Source organism: Pristis pectinata, chromosome 15, assembly GCF_009764475.1.
Source record: "Pristis pectinata isolate sPriPec2 chromosome 15, sPriPec2.1.pri, whole genome shotgun sequence".
Taxonomy (NCBI): domain Eukaryota; kingdom Metazoa; phylum Chordata; class Chondrichthyes; order Rhinopristiformes; family Pristidae; genus Pristis; species Pristis pectinata.
In genome coordinates this window covers 20,819,599-20,836,004 of record NC_067419.1, presented here as the reverse complement: position 1 = coordinate 20,836,004, position 16,406 = coordinate 20,819,599, and the positions used below count along the sequence as shown (strand labels likewise).

Genomic DNA, 16,406 nt, shown 5'->3' with positions numbered 1-16,406 from the left:
CCACATTAATAGTCTCAAGATTATTATGATTGATTATAACAGAAACAAAACCCGACTGACTTATTGTATTTTATACCCTTTGGCAGGTGAAGGAACATGCCTATTACCAACAGGATGATAGCCAATAAGACAGCGGCGTTAAATTGGACAGGAACAACTTACAATTCAAAGCCCATTGATCGGTGAGTAAGAGTTGTCTGGATTCTGTGACTTGGACTGATGGGCAGGTCTCATAAATAGATATGTTATAACACAATTGATAATGTATTCAAATCACTGATCACAACTGCTACTAAAATTATGATAAAATTCATAATATAAGCCCATGCAATAGAACATAGAACATTACAGCACAGTACAGGCCCTTCAGCCCACAATGTTGTGCCGACATTTTATCCTGCTCTAAGATCTATCTAACCCTTCACTCCCACATGGCCTTCCATTTCTCTATCATTCATGTGTCTATCTAAGAGTCTCTTAAATGTCCCTAATGTATCTGCCCCCACAACCTCTGCAGGCAGTGCGTTCCACGCACCCACCACTCTCTGTTTTAAACAAAACCTTACCCCTGACATCCCCCTTATATCTTCCTCCAATCACCTTAAAATTATGCCCCCTCGTGTTAGCCATTGTCACCCTGGGAAAAAGTCTCTGACTGTCCACTTGATCTATGCCTCTTATCCTCTTGTACACCTCTATCGTCACCTCTCATCCTCCTTCTCTCCAAAGAGGAAAGCCCTAGTTCACTCAACCTATCCTCATAAGACATAAATAACCAAAGGGAATTGTATTCTGTGCAGAGGTCATAATAGATTAAGCAAGCTGCCACTCATTAAGAAATGCTGGGAATTTCTATCAAGCCATTGACATTATGTGAACAGGGAATCATTCAGTGATGTGTTATATTTGACGTAGATGGACTTTCACACCATGTGAAGGGATTTTCACCCATTCTACTTTGATCAATTATTGCCATACTATGTTGGTGTGATGCAATCTAGCCTGGGCAAATATATTTTGCAGGCTCCTTATGAAAATCATCTCTGCATTTGGGCATCCTTTATATCCTGTGCCCTACCACCTCTGTTCAGTTGGGAATGAAGCTGTGGATGTTGAGCAGCGACATCCCACAGTGAATGCCACCTTCATCCTGTTCCTCTTGCTCCTTGTCCAGGCTCCACCTTATGGACCTCTGTCTTCATTCTGTGCTCTGCCAGTGGCCACTGTCTACAGTTTGTTAGATTGCGCAGCATGCAGCGCACAATGAAACAGTCTTCTCATTCTGCCCGTTGTGTACTGTTGTGTGCCCAGACTAAGGCAATCAACGAAATCTCATCTTGAGGAACCAATGCTGCTTTGTCTAGAGAGTACAGTGATGTGAGCAGCCACAGGAGTTGACTCCCAACATCGAAGAAGTGTTGGCCACTGAAAACATGCAGCAGAGTCTTTTGCTTCCCAGAAAAATGGGATTGACCATGAGGAAATTCTTCTTGTGATCCATATTGAAGGAGTGGAAAGCCTTCCTCTTCAGAAGAAGCTCTGGGTTACAAGGGAAGCCCCTATGGACAGGTGGTTACGGTCAATGGCTACCTGCACTCATGGGTAGTCAGCAATGCTGTCAAATCCCAAAGCCTCAGATACCACCTGAAACTCACTGAAATTAAAATTGGTGAAATTATATCTTCATAAATACAATACAGAGGCAACTTCCCTGATGCTGCAGTGAGTAGCAAAATGGGAGACGAGATGGAGGTCTGTCATAGTTACATGAAAGATCCTGTGGCAAGGCAGTTAAAAGTCACTGTGAACGTGACCTCCTTGGAAGGAGCAGTACTGGTAAGAGAGTGTGGCCAAATGCCTTCCTGCAGAATGTCACATATCTTAGTAATGACAACCTTGGAAAACTTGGGCCTGTGAATGTGGTGCTTGTCAGAGAGGTCCAAGTTGTATGTGGTGTCTCCGAAGACTCTCTCAGTGTAGGTTGATGGAAAGGTTGTTGCCTCCTGGCCTGAGGTCCCCAAGTGAGTTTTTTCTATTGAGGCACCAAGTGAATAAATATCAGCAGCTAAGTGAGGGAAAAAGGGCTCGCTGTTGGTTTAAGCACACTCTATGGACTGCTTGAACAGTCTGCAGGTGGCAAATCAATTGTCCTAATGTCAGTAGAGTGTCCTTGCAGGTAGTGAAAAAAGTAGCAGACTAGTGCAATGTGTTGCTAGTTCTACTTTGATGGTCATGGGTTTCAACTTTGGCTCCAGTTTATGATGATAAGGGTGAAACTGGGCTTAGTGATAAATGACATTTGATGTATGTCTTGTACCGGGAAGATGTCATGTATGCCAATGTGAATAGCACATATGACTTGATCTGGTTATTCCAGGTAAAGTCAAAGTTGGGCCACAGAGTGCCCAGAAATGGGTACTACGTAATCCAGTTTCTAGACTCATGTTTTATACAGTGATATGAAGTTTTATAAAGTACCAGTGATGTTACTCCATTGCTTAGAGTGGGGTTTCTAATGTTTATTGTGTGAATACTCTGAGAAACCTCAAAGTACTTAACACCTGCTGTTGTTTGCTGATCTTTTGCTTTCACTAGAATTTGGACTTAACATTTTAGTTCTACATTTGCTATATTGATTTAGTTTTTAGCCATGACTTGCTGAATATTCTGGCTTAGTGGAAAGTGAAATATCCTTCCGTTCCAATCAAATTAACTTGCCAATGCCAATCAATTGTTTTATATGTGATGATGTTTTTGGAGGGTGGTTCCTCTCATTTGTTCTGCACATGCCTCCATTTGAGATCTCAGTCAATTCCCACGATATTTCATGACACAAGCTGCTTCAAACTGCTGAATACTTTGGTCAGTTCTTGCTTCTATTGTGGAAGAACTGTCGGTCATTAGCTGAGTGAGAAAGAGAGATAGTTGCTGGATCATTGGAGGTCAGTTGCTTTTGTGACTGAACTGATCAGAAATTACCATATGGTACTAGGATCTAAATGGTTGAAGATGGTGGCTGAAAATCTATTTACATTTGGGAACTGGTAATGTAAAGAACAATTTGGTCTGGGATCTAATTGGTCAAAAGGGAAACAGGAATCACAAATCATATTGGTAACATTTACTTATCTGTCTTTAGCGTTAAGAGTGTTGCAGCCCTGAGACAATGTCCTGTAATTTGAAATAATATGGTGATGATTCAAGGAATGAATGGGTCATTGGTTTTTCTGAACCTATTGAGGTTTTTGGGCTTTAGTAACATTGTTAGCTATCCACATAACTGGCAGCAGTATTAAGCAGTACAGGTGTAATTTAGCATGAATAATTTCCCTAATTGGAGGAAATTTGTGAAAATGTGCAAAGATAGAATACGTAGTATCTTTCTACATGATGCTTTGAACTTTATTTTAGTTTTAGCTTGTCTGGTTTAGCAGGAAAATTCAAAGGAGAAAAGTAAGTGAAAATGTTGGAGGGAATTTGAAAAATGGTTTCTAAAAACTCTACTGCATATGGATTTTGCATGTTCTTGTTATTTATGGATGTACAAGATGAATATATTACAGCAAGATTTCAGACCTCGATCACAATGTAGGGCAGGAAGTGGAAGTCTAGGATTTTGAGCAGTCAGCTGGAATATTTGCCATTACTGCAAAATAAATAGGCAAACTAGTTGTTATTGGCAGATTATCAAAATGCTGCAACAAAAATATGGGTGGTGGAAGCTAAAACTTTTCCATAAAATATGAAAACTCAGGACCCCACAAATTTTTCGTGATGACTCCCCCACCTACCTTCCCCCTGTTCTCTCTCCCAACCTCCAACACTCACCCCCTGCCAAAAGACAATTGAAGTGCCATCCCTCACTTTTGGATCGTCAGTTCCAACAGAGTCCCCATGTGAAGCCATATTAGAAGCCTGCCTGTTAGACCTGTTTCTCATAAGAATATTTATCACTGGATCATTTAAGTGTGTATGGGATGACATTCACTTAAGTGAATAGGCATCTTGTATTTTCTTCTCAAAATTGGATAGATGTTTGTTTATATGCACACTACCGAAATTGTCATGGAAACATTGATCCCACACAAACACTGGGATTAACAGAGCAGTAGTTGTCTGTTCTCAGTGGTTAAAACATTCCCAGGAGGAACACTTTTGGTGCATGCTTTTTATCACCTGCTGTCCCCTTTCATAAATCAGTGTTCTTTTCTATCCTGCTCAACCACTTAATTTGCCAAATCGAATGTGATGTTTATGAACATGGCTTCAGCAACAGTTACATTGGAAGTAGGCTGCAAAAACATTTAAGATAACGGTGCTCCAGCCTGGGGCTGTTCAAGCTTTCTTGCAGAGGTTATTGGTTTCTCTGCGATATTCAGAAAGGTTGTGTTTATCCAGAATGCTTAGTTTAAGTAGAGATCTCCTCAGATCAATCAGTGACCTTTCAGGACCTAACCACAGCACATGACTGTGGTTTGGGACCTACAGTAGAGGAAATGTGTAGCAGGGACTGAGGAACAGCTGTATTTTCATTTAGTCCCACACAGTGTATTTCTGTTGCTTTACTTGTTTTTAAAAAAAAACTATAAGTCATCTCAAATTTCGGTTCTTTGCCTGGTCTGCCGTTTTTGAATGAAGTGTTACAGGCATGTAATGATCCATGATATTCATCCCAACTCTGCACTCCACACCCAAGGGCCAGCTTTGTTCCCTCCAATGTCCGTTCCAGATTTGCTCTCAAGTGTAGCAATCTGACTCGGCCTTTGCTCGACTTGGACTGCGCTCAAGCTCTTGCAGGGATAGGGGAAAGTGAATGTGGTGCCCTATCTGAGAATGTAATACAGGAGAAAATGTTGTTTAAACAGCAACAGATTATCAAAAATGTAGGTCTGATGAACATTTTTATGGATATCTATCTATCTATCTATCTATCTATCTATCTATCTATCTAGTCAGTCAGTCAGTCAGTCAGTCAGTCAGTCAGTCAGTCAGTCAGTCAGTCAGTCAGTCAGTCAGTCAGTCAGTCAGTCAGTCAGTCAGTCAGTCAGTCAGTCAGTCAGTCAGTCAGTCAGTCAGTCAGTCAGTCAGTCAGTCAGTCAGTCAGTCAGTCAGTCAGTCAGTCAGTCATGGGTTTAGTTGCCATAGTGGGGCTTTTGTTGAGGTGAAAATAAAAGCAAGATTACATTGTAGGCTATAAGCGACTCATTGACATCTTTGGGAAGTAGAGAACTGTTCTCCAAAGTCTGGGCAGGAAAGTAGTGTGATCTGCACAGACAACAATGTGATGAGAAGAGAATTGGTTCAATAAACCAAGTCCTTCGGTGAAATTAAAGGACTTCCTGGGGATCAGGAATTGCAAAAGAACCAAACTGAGAAAAATGTCTGCGTGGAAAACAAATCTGAAAATGAGATCTTGACTGACTGAAATTCAAGACCATGACAGATGAGGAAAGGGCTTGACTTAAAGCTTCAATCCTGCTACAAGACAAGTATAGGTCAATGTCCCGGAAAGTTTATTGGTAGTAAGTCTGTACTGGACCTATCTTGTCTCTCTGAGGCAACAAAGAAACTCTGACTCTGCACCTCTTAAATGGACTACTGCAAGTAGAAAAGGAAAAGAACGATACAACAATTGTTTAGAGCCCAAAGGTTATTCAATATCACGTTGAAGGTCCTGTTTGTTCATAGATTTGCGTGTACAATGGGCTAACAGAATTTCCAAGCATGCGCAGCCCTAAGCAAATGGCGTGGTGGACTTCCAGCATGAAATGCTTTATTGATCTCAGAGTGCAATAAATTTCCTCCCTCTATGTCATCTGGAATTAAGAGAATGAAGCAATTAGATGCTCTTTGAGAACCCACCAGAAGATTTTGATTTAATTTTCAGCAATATAGCTCCAAGGAGTGTTCTGGACTTAGAAGATGACTTGAGGTTTTCCAGTGTATCATGCAGGAAGTGATTAGCTTGGAATACTGTGTTCCTCATGTTAAGGGCTCCCTTTCCTGCCTAAGTGCTTGAAAGGTTATCACTGTCTTGTAGGAAGAATATAAAAAGAGCACCCTAATTGCATTTTCCCACAGTGTTTGTTTTCCATTAAGGTTTCTGAAAATTTGAGGCATAACAGCGAGTTGTATGCAGTTCTTCAATATTACAATGCCATCTTTGAGAGGGAGCTTTATTTCTGTTTTATGCATCATGTTCAATGGCAAGGTAAAAATTAATATTTGTATTTTGATACGAGGCTCACTGGAGATGATGAGGCGAAGACTGAGGCCCTTCAGGTCATATGATCATCATTTCATTTAGTTAATGTAGGGAAAGAAAATTCTATGGTCTAATGTTGTCCAGTTTTTTAAGCTGGACTTAGTGAAACAATCTGAAGAATGAACTTATATTTTGTGAATTGGGTGGAGAGTTCTAACTCCAATCTGTGACCCCATTTTGCAATTCTGATAAAATAGGCCTTTTATCGGTCAGTCCCAGCTCAATGTATTTTGTCACCTAAAAGGATGTTGATTTTAGACTGAAAAGCTTTGAGTAGTGGAGCATAAACACCTGCATGGACCCTATTGGGATGAACAGCCTTTCTCCCTGCTGTAAATATTATGAAGTAATTTGCATTTTGGCAAAGGTCTTTGAATGTTAAATTGACCTTCTTGGATCAATCAGGTAGCAAGGGTGAAAGAGAAATATTCATCTTATGGATTTCAGTTTGGCCAACAGCCAGTAAAAGCTCAGCACAGCCTTGGAGCCCAGAGTTTGTTAATTTGTCTTAGAATGGGAGTAGACTTGGTGTATGTAACTTAAAATCGGATCTTGTAACGAACATGTATTCAGAGTGATATCCCCATTTGCGGTAATGAAAATATGGATTCCTTGCGTTGGTATCATTGCCTCAACACCCATTCCACTCCACCTCTCACCTAGCCCTGTTGACTTAAAAATTTGGGACATCAGCTTTTCAGCAGCTCACTCTCTCTTCTGTTTCAATATCATAAGGTAATCAAAAAAAATGGAAGGTAGTGAAACTAGGACATTTGAAGATCTTTGCTTCAGGATGCCCAGCTAAAAACTATGTTATGTACTTCTTAAGACTCAGAAACCATTCTATTTTGTTCTGTGACTATGACAGATCTTTTTATCTTACAGAGTGAAAACAGATGGTGAGAAGTTTCTCCTGATTGTCAAGGAGCCACCGAGGGTTGAACCTGAACACATTGTTAATCAGCATCTGAATTCCACTCAGAAGAACTCAACAAAGATCCTGATTAGTACACAGGCAGTTGATGGCACAGAGGTGAAGTGTCCACTAAAGCCAGTCAACAGCTGCATTACAAAGCCCAGACTGACTTACAGTGAGCAAACAATGCTGAACCAAAAATTTGTCATCAGTAGCCCAAGGCTGGACATCAACAGCATCTCAGAAAATGAACACTCCGTGCAGAAGCCATTAAAGAACACTTCCAGGCAAAGCTATTCTCCTAATAAAACTGGTATCGTAGTTAGGAATCCAAGCATTAAGGAAAAAATTTCAGAATGGGAGGGTAAGAAGGAACTGGTGTTATCAACAGAAAAAGAAAAATTGGTAAATAAAGAAACCAAGGAACTTGATGACAAGTCTGAGCTAGTGAAGCAGGTTGAGGAGAATGTCGCTAAGAAGGCTGAAGGTAAACATGCAAGTATTTGGAATTTAGAAAGCAAGGATGCTGGGAAAGAAAATGAATACAAGGTAGATGAAGGGAAAGCAAGGATTCTGCAGGCTGAAAGCAGGTTGCTTGAGGTCAAAGAGAACGAGATAATGAAGTCTGATATCATACAAGTTTGTGGAAAAGCAAAAGAAGTTGTGCGCACGAACTTTTCCACAACACAGCCCTTGACAAGAGAGAGAACAACTGTATCGAGCCACATCAAGAAGCTGGAGGAAAAGGCAAAGGAAGATTCGGTGACAAGCCAGCTTAAGTTACCTGGTGATTACTATACACCTCAGAGACTTCAAAAGGCACTGGTCGCCCAGGGAACATCACCCTCCAAGGAGAAAAAGGATGGCAGCTGCAGCTCAGAACTCAAGCGTAAGCACATCCAGTCCAATTCTGACACGGAAGCAAGCGAGCCTATCTTTGGGACTGTGGAGAAGGTGAAGGTCACCTGGGCAAGCTGTAAAATTCGAAATGTGGAGAATGTCTACTCAGAACCTGGAACTCCTGACCATGACCTTGCAGTGAATCCTGTGCCCAAGCCTAGGCGAACGTTTGAGTATGGTACTGAAAAAATGGCTGGCCTTTGTACGTTAAGGAAGAGCACTCGGCAGTTGCCGGACTTGCCAGTCATCCCCCCACCGCTCCCATTGACACCTCCTCCTACTGTCAGCACAGGAGCGCTAAATGGGAGAATAAGGTTAAACTCTAAAGATAACCGGTAAGCAGGCGACTTCTGTGTTTTGGAAAGGTTGGTTAGTGGGATAGTGCAAACCATCTCAAATCGTTAATGTAGAATTCTGCAGTGTTCTTGTAATGATATGAAAGAATGTAAAAGGTGAAAGGGGAAATGTGCAAATTCCAAGGGGAGTAAGCACAATGAAGCCTCTGTGGATGATGTGAAATAGTGTCTGCTTTAAGTTCGTGGCCTCATTCTTCAGTGCATGGAACTCCTGACCAGGAATGGTGTAGTGTAAAAGGTCATGGCTGTCATGTGACCATGACAACACTGACCCCTCTGGCTGGGATGACACCATTGAGCATATGGCTGAAAGCGACACCACTGTCAATCAAGGTTTAGTTCCACCCCACTAGGTAAACACCTTTGTCCTTGCTGGACCACTTGGATTGGTCTGTGCGAGCACCTTTGTCCTGGGCACACCTACCACTGGTCCGTTTAAACACCTTTGTCCTGCTGGACCACCCAGCCCCCCAGCAGTATAAAAGTGCTGCATGTTTGGTTTTCTACCTCTTTTCTGTCTCCGAGGATGTTGAAGTAAGCTGTGCACTACTTCAGAGCAGTTAGTTAAGGACTCCCGAGATCAAAGAGCCAATGTTTGTCCAGAATCAGGGTATCCAAACATTGTATTGTTTATTCCTTGATCATTTGTACCCAGTTATTGTGTGTGTGTGTGTGTGTGTGTGTGTGTGTGTGTGTGTGTGTGTGTGTGTGTGTGTGTGTGTGTGTGTGCGCGCGCGCGCATGCGCGCGCGCACACCTCACCCCCGTTGCGATTTCCCTCCACATTCGCAATCTCCTGCTTGAGAGTATGTGAGTGTGCATCTGTTCCCATTTATTCTGTCCCCGCGTTTGTCTTTGTAATTTAAAAATGGTTTATTAACAAAGACTGTGTGTCCAGACCTTTATCTTTAAGATACCAGAAGAACCTTTCTCACAACAAATGGTCTGACAGGAGGCAAGTTACAGAGCAAAGCGCTGTCTATGCTGTTTTCCTGTCCTGGACCTTACAGATGTGGTTTCCAAACAACTTTGTTGGGGTCCATGCTAGTATGTAAGATGGAAAGGTTCAATTGGAAAAGGAATTAAAATATCATAAATAAGAATCTTGCACTCGGAAGGATACCCACATTCTCTTCTGCAACTTGTGCTGACTCCTTAACAGAGCTGTGCAACTGCCCCACTCTTTCTCTAGAGCCTTGAATTTCCCTTTGAGGATCTATTGAGTTCTCCTTCAAAAGTTACTGTTGATCTGATCCCAGCAGTTCATTTCAGTTCATAACGACTTGCTGTCCTTGCTCCCAAGTGACCACTCTAATCTAAGATGATAGCTGAAAAATAGAAGGTACATACATGACAGCCGATCCCAATTTGAAAGCATGATGGCTACTCCCCAGGTATGGACCATTATTATCTTCTAGTAATGGTTGGAATTCGGCTGTACATTCAAGGAGTGATACCTGAACATCACAGGTTCTGATGTGGAGACCTCAGTGTGAAGTGAATTCAGTCAAAAACTCCTTGCATCATTTGGAATCTAGCTAACCCCTTTTTGTTCTGCCTCCTTCTATCTACCAAGGAGAAGAAGAACTCTGCTCTCCTCGATAGTGAGCTCCTGCAACCTCCCTAATGCTGCTGTGCACTGCTAATTGCAAGATGTGATCTGAATCTCTGCCACTGGCCAGAAGCTTAGAAGTTCAGCGCAGTGGTTACTCTCACTGCCATTAACAAGGTTGTTCTGGCCTTGCTGTTTGGCTGTAGTTTAGTTGGAGTATGTGGCAGAGGTCCCTGAGAGCCTCCTTGGAAAGAAGAGTCTCCTCCAGCTCTGCTCCTGTGTTGAGTTATTGTAGGAGAAGTGCTTCTGATAAATCTGCTCAAAGCCCTTTTACCCCCCTCCTCCATCTTCCCCTGCTTGTTGCCCCTTGTCGTCCACCTTCTGCAGGCTGAAGCTTTAGAAGTGTGGCCACCAAAACCTCCTAGTAAGGATGCCTTTGGTCTGGCCTCAAATAAAACTTATCTGTTAGCCATAGCATTTAACTTCCAAAACTCCCACAGTATCCACCAATTAATTATGCAAGTGTGTACTACCAAATCCTCTTCTAATCAATTTAAGAACAAAGCTGAAAGTCATGGAGGAGTGCTTTAAATAAATCAAGTGTGCATTTTAAGCTGCTAATTACCAGCTGCTTTCTCTGGACATGATTATTTCATGGCATTAGCATGAAGTGGAAAAATTTGGCCCAAGGCAGTTCATTTTCACAGTTTGTCTCTTAATAATGCCAAGCATCCCTTTCCCATTTAACAGCCTTTGTAAAGCTTCCTACTGGAGATCCCCCTGTTCCTCTATTCCTTTTGAAATTGTAGAAATTTAGTTTGTATTGCCTCTGCCTATTCTTCGTATTCAGGTGTGTTACTTCATACTCATTGCATGTTTTACCACTGCCTGCCCATTTCATCAGTGTGCCAATGCCTTCCTAAAGTCTCTTCCCATTCTCCTCAAGGTTTATCATGTCTTATAAATATACAAAACAGTAATCCTAAATACTTTATGGAGTATGCATTTAATTGAGATATGAATTACATCTGTCATCTGCTTTTATTGATACAGTCGGAAATCTTTTGAATTTGAAGATGTAAAAGACCTTCAAAGTCTTCAGTCTCCTAATTTCTGCAGAAATGGGCAGGTGGATTGGTATGCTCAGTCAAAGTTGGCACTGAACTGCGCTTTATCAGAAGAAAACATATATGAGGATATCCTGGGTAAGCTTCAGGATCTGTGAACTCAATTCTCCAGCATACAGCTGTCTTTTGTTGAGAATCTGATTTTGTGATTCTGGATAGAATGTTGGATTTATACTGTATCAATGACTTGGAATGGCTAAAATTGCAAATGATTCATATTTGAAATGGGTTCAAATAATGTAGGCAAACCAGATAAAAAGGAATTTGAATGAACTGGGTATAAAGTAAGAAAGGAAATGAAGTGTATCAAGCAGCAGTAATTATGTGATGCAAAGCTTGAATCGTACCAGTGTAAAAAATTGAATCCCCAGGAAGGAAAGGGTTTCTAGAATGGAACATGTGACTTAGATTTGGAGTGCACAGTAAATCTTAATGTCAACTCCAGGTGGAAGAATACATTTAGAAAGGTGCAGTTGAAGCTTTCAAGGAATAGAAGGCAGAAGTGTTAGCTTAGTGATCAAAAGTATAATTGGGAAAATATATCCCAGAAAAGAAATATTGCAACGCAGAGGATGTAAGAAACATAAGGTGGCTGTGATTGTTAGGGGCCATCACTGCAGGAATTCCTCAGGGCCCACTATCTACCATTCCCTCCCTTTTCTGCCAGAACCTTGGAGAGCCTTTTAAAAGCTTCTACAACAAACTTGCTTCATAGCACTTCCCAAACATTAGACCTTGTCCTCTGATGTGGTAAAAGTCAGCAGATATCACCAGAAAATTCTCCCCTCAGTCACACAGCATCCTTGCTTGAAAAATAAAATCACCATTCCTTTTTTGCTGGGTCAAAACTCTAGAACTCCCTAACTGAGAACTCTGAGAGAGCACCTTCACCACCAGGGCTGCAGCAGCTCAAGAAGGTGATGCCTCTGCCACTTTCTCAAAGTGGTAGCTGCCAATGTAAGAAACAAACAAAAAACTCTGAAGGCATGAAGGACAGTAACTTGTTTGCTTGATTAAAATACATGGAGGAGAAAAGGGATTAGTTGTTTGGTTATTTAACTGAAGTGAAGTTTGGTTTGTTCAAAGGGTGTTGGTTTCTGTAGAGTGCATCGGCAAGAGTATTGAATGTTGTGTGTGTAAGAATAAGAATGGCACAGGACCGATCGCTGGCAGCACGTGGGTTGCTGATTCAATTTAAAGCTGTGACAAAGTTAACTGAAAGAAATTAGGTTTTTGGTTATGCAAGTTTTTTAGATGTGGAATACCTTGACAAATCATCTCTAAGGTCATTGGCTGAGTGTTGATGAACAGAGTTCCAATGAAAAGTAGCATAGTCACCACTGGAGTGTCCACGCCATAAATCACTTTGGCAATCAGGGACTAAGGCAGAATTTCCAAAATGAGAGGTGATTTTAAAAAAAATTAGCAATGATTGGTATAACTATGGAAATTACTAATGTTGGGGCACAGGATGATTGAAAATTAGGAACAATCAACTTTCCAAAGGTGAGTTGTAAAGGATAATGTATATGGTGCTTTTTTAAATCAATATCACAGATATTCCCAAGGAAAACCCTTATGAAGATATAGAATCTGCAGACAGGCACCCACTAGGGAAACAGTGCACTCAAGTTCATCCTTCTTCAGCTAGCTCCACGCCCAAACCAGGATCTCCATCAGAAAACAGACCAGACACACCCACAAAGGTAATGCAAATAAAATAAATGTTTGTTTTTGCCACCTGGATAGAAACATTGCTTAACCACTATAGAATCTGCCTAATCATTCCATCAAATCCACTGCACAGCTCACTGGGGAATTTTTGTGGATAGACAAGTCCAGGCTGCTTTTCCTGGGAAACCTTGCAAAGCACAGTCCGCTGTTGCAACAATCTGAGTACACCAAATCAAACTGGCTCATGATATGAAAGAAACTTCATTGACAATCAAGAGATATTTTTTGAATGTTGGCTCTTTGAAGAGAAACCCAGTGCTTTCCAAAATAAACTGTAGACATGCCAAATGAGAATCCAGTGCATTTGCTAATCAGAGCACATAAATACAAGACCAGCAGGTCGGATAGCATCAGCAGCACGGGACTGCTAAAGACTTGTCTTTTTGAAGTATTGCTTTTAAAATAGAGGACTATCTGCTTAGCATTACCTCAATTTTTTTTGATAGGATTTGATTAATATGGTTGTATTCTCAAACTACTGTTCAAAGAATTGTATATTTCTTGCACTGGTCAAGTCACCCAGTCAGCTCTGTTCATTCTGTTGCCTTTTTGATGGTTAATCGGGAGATCTGCTCTGTTTTCACAGCTTCCTTTGAAAACTCCCTCCCTCTTTCGACACTCCTCAGAGAGGAGGAGTTTCAAACTGCTGGATCTCAGAAAAATCAGTAAAGATGGCATTAGTTCACCACCAAAAGCCAGCCCACCTTCCACCCCAAGCAGTCCAGATGATACTCTAAGCCTGGCAGGAGACTCTCAATTATTAAAAAGAAGAAGAAAGATTCCTAAGGTCTGTAACTTCCTGCAGATTCTTTTTCAGTTAATCTGAGTGTCAGTTAATCATAGTCAGAATTTACCTGCAGGATTGGCGTCAGCTGAGATCGGGACAGGGTAGTGGACCTTGCTCGGCCATCTTCTAGAAAATACCCACAGTAACTAGTGGAGCTGAAATGGAGCCCATGTGAATTGTCCAGTATCTTCACTTGAGAGCAGCAATTTAAATTTGTGTTTATTGAGAATTTACATAGCCACAGAGCCAATGATGACCTTCTCACTTGCTAAGTTGTCAGACTGTCCCATCATTTGGTCTTGATGATGTGAAACATGGTCTATATCTCACCATAGCAACTAGTAGGGTTAGCACAAAGACCCAATTGTGAACACTGGTTGAACATGGCCCTAAGTCTGTTTAGCACTGTCCACACCAGATGTGGATTTCAGCAGCAATTTCTATGCAGCATTGTTAATCCTTTGGTAGAATTTTTCATTGTTTTCTAATGCAGGTGGTGTTGAAGATTAATGCAATCTATGAGGCCAGGAGGGGGAGGAAGAAAGTAAGAAGGATCACTCATCCTTCTGAGGCCAGCACGGGAAGAGGTAATGTTTGTGCATGATTACCATATAGTCCATTGTAATTGAATAGCATTAATTATTGTGGATAGACTCAAAAATAGATTAATGCCACAAAGTTACTTCTATGTTTATTAAGAGGAAATAATCGTCAGCTGTTAAACACATGGGAATAGGAATTCCTTTGCACAAATCCAAAAATAATAATCCTGTGTAGTTAAAAATTAGCTTAACCCAGAATAGAGCAATATTATGCACTTTTCTGGGTGTCCATCAGGAAAATTGACTCCAGGATTTTCATTTGATCTAGAACTTTTTATCCCCAGCACCAAATTCCACCCCCTTCACCTCCCAATGATGCCAACGTTAGTGCAACATGCAACATTTGTCTCCAGCTTGATTTGCAAGCTCACTGGTTTGAAAACAAAAGTTTACCTACTCACAGAGTGATTAGGTTTTACTAAGCCTGTTTCCCTGAAACCATGCTGGTTAAAAGGATAACATTCAAACTGCATTCTTTGTCCTCAGTGAGGTTTTCTGATCATCATTGACTGCAGGAGGCCAGGGACAAAGTCACCCTTGGCTTCCTAGCCTCAAGGTCATTCCAGGCTGCTGCTGTTGATCTGCCACATCTCAAGGTTTGCTGTTCATTACTACATTAGGAAGGACATTCAAATTTTATATGCAAGAAGTTAAGGCCATACACTTTTCTTTTAGCCCATTGGAGGAGACACAGCAGGCACATTTTGCCTACATTACAATCTTTCCCAAAGTGTAGACTTTCATGGGTTGTGCTCATGTAATAGAACCTTTTTAAAGACTTCCCAGACAATGTCCTAAAGGAGTGCACCTGTCTATAGCCCTGGAAGATTTCCTCTGGCTTGTTTCACAAAGAGTATGCCTCTTGTGCACAATGACCTTCACCAGCATATACAGTTCCCTCTGATAATCCCCACTCCACTCCCAGGAGCATTCCCAATCCCTATCATAATTGCAGCTTCCAGTTATTAAGTTACAGCACTCTCCTATAGCAGGAAGAGTACTGACTGCATTGTGGTATGCCCTTTTAAGACCTGTCTGCAGAACTCTTATCTCATGAAAACATAAAATTGTGATGGGGCTTAACCGGTTGGGTGCAGTGATGATGGCAGGGGGGAGGTTAGAGTCAGGGGTCACATCTGAACAATAGTATTGAACTGGGTTGTGCTACATTTTGGAATTTCTGATTATTTGAACACTGAAATATTGTCATTAAAATGATGATATTAAATTTGGTTTCCATGGGCATGTGAATTGGAGCTGGAGGAACCACTTGGAGAAGTGGTGTACTTGCATTTCAATTCATCTGGAGAAAATGGTAAGTAGAAAATAGTAGACACCACACAGTTTAGATGTGGAATTACCTCTTACATTTGAACTCGCCACCTAGTTTCTGGAAACACTTTCCTTTTGATATTGCCAGTTAAGGAATTACTGATTAGTAAAATTGTATCTTCTATCCCTACTAATGGCACCAATGAGGCAAACACATTTCAGTAGTTTTTATAAGGAATATTTTCAAATAAAACAAATGATTATTCTGGCTGTTCAAGTATGTTTTTTTTGAAAAAATCTGTTAACATTGACCTCCTTTCACGTGTGTAAATCAAATCACAGTCCAGAAGATTGGGAAAGTGCACAAGTCAGGGTGTGTGTAGTGTTATATCTTCCAGTTCCTATAACAAAATATCCATTATTACTACTTCCTCCTCCCTCAGGATTATCAAACTATTGGGGGATTAAAGTAAATTCCTGACAGGGACATGGGATTCATTTATGGAAGGAATTGGTAGTGATGAACCTGATTAAATTCCTTGTGCATACTAAAATTTCCTGCAATAAAATTAGCAGTATGTCAATAGATGCTTCTTCACAAGACAACTTGTGTCAATTCAGTTACAGACGAAAACAGTGAAACTGACAGTGAGACTGAAGAGAAACTTAAAGGTAAGCCAATTCTTGTACAAGATGATTATTAATAATCTTCACTATTCTTTTATGTTGTTCCCATCAATTCCAAGGCTCTCCTAGAGTGGTAGAGATCAGCTTGAATTAGCTACAGACCCATTGCGTGCATTAATGTAATGAAGTGGAAGGGGTGCTCTGGCAACTGCCCCAGATCCTCTGGCTAAGTGTGGTAACTTCAAACAGATGAACTTGGTGTCCGGAAG

General features: G+C 41.1%; 1 protein-coding gene across 5 annotated transcripts in view; it reads left to right on the top strand.

Annotated features, from left to right (window-relative positions):
• Nucleotides 1-16,406, top strand: part of si:dkey-82f1.1 (DENN domain-containing protein 2A) — a 98,424-nt gene that overhangs the window by 57,119 nt on the left and 24,899 nt on the right. For all 5 annotated transcript variants that reach the window (XM_052029761.1, XM_052029758.1, XM_052029757.1 and 2 more), the window contains exons 2-8: nucleotides 87-182; nucleotides 7,151-8,416; nucleotides 11,042-11,193; nucleotides 12,673-12,821; nucleotides 13,436-13,636; nucleotides 14,130-14,223; nucleotides 16,132-16,182. In XM_052029761.1, the coding sequence (XP_051885721.1) occupies nucleotides 97-182; nucleotides 7,151-8,416; nucleotides 11,042-11,193; nucleotides 12,673-12,821; nucleotides 13,436-13,636; nucleotides 14,130-14,223; nucleotides 16,132-16,182 (1,999 nt within the window). In that variant the 5' untranslated portion in view covers nucleotides 87-96. The remainder of the gene's footprint in view (nucleotides 1-86; nucleotides 183-7,150; nucleotides 8,417-11,041; nucleotides 11,194-12,672; nucleotides 12,822-13,435; nucleotides 13,637-14,129; nucleotides 14,224-16,131; nucleotides 16,183-16,406) is intronic.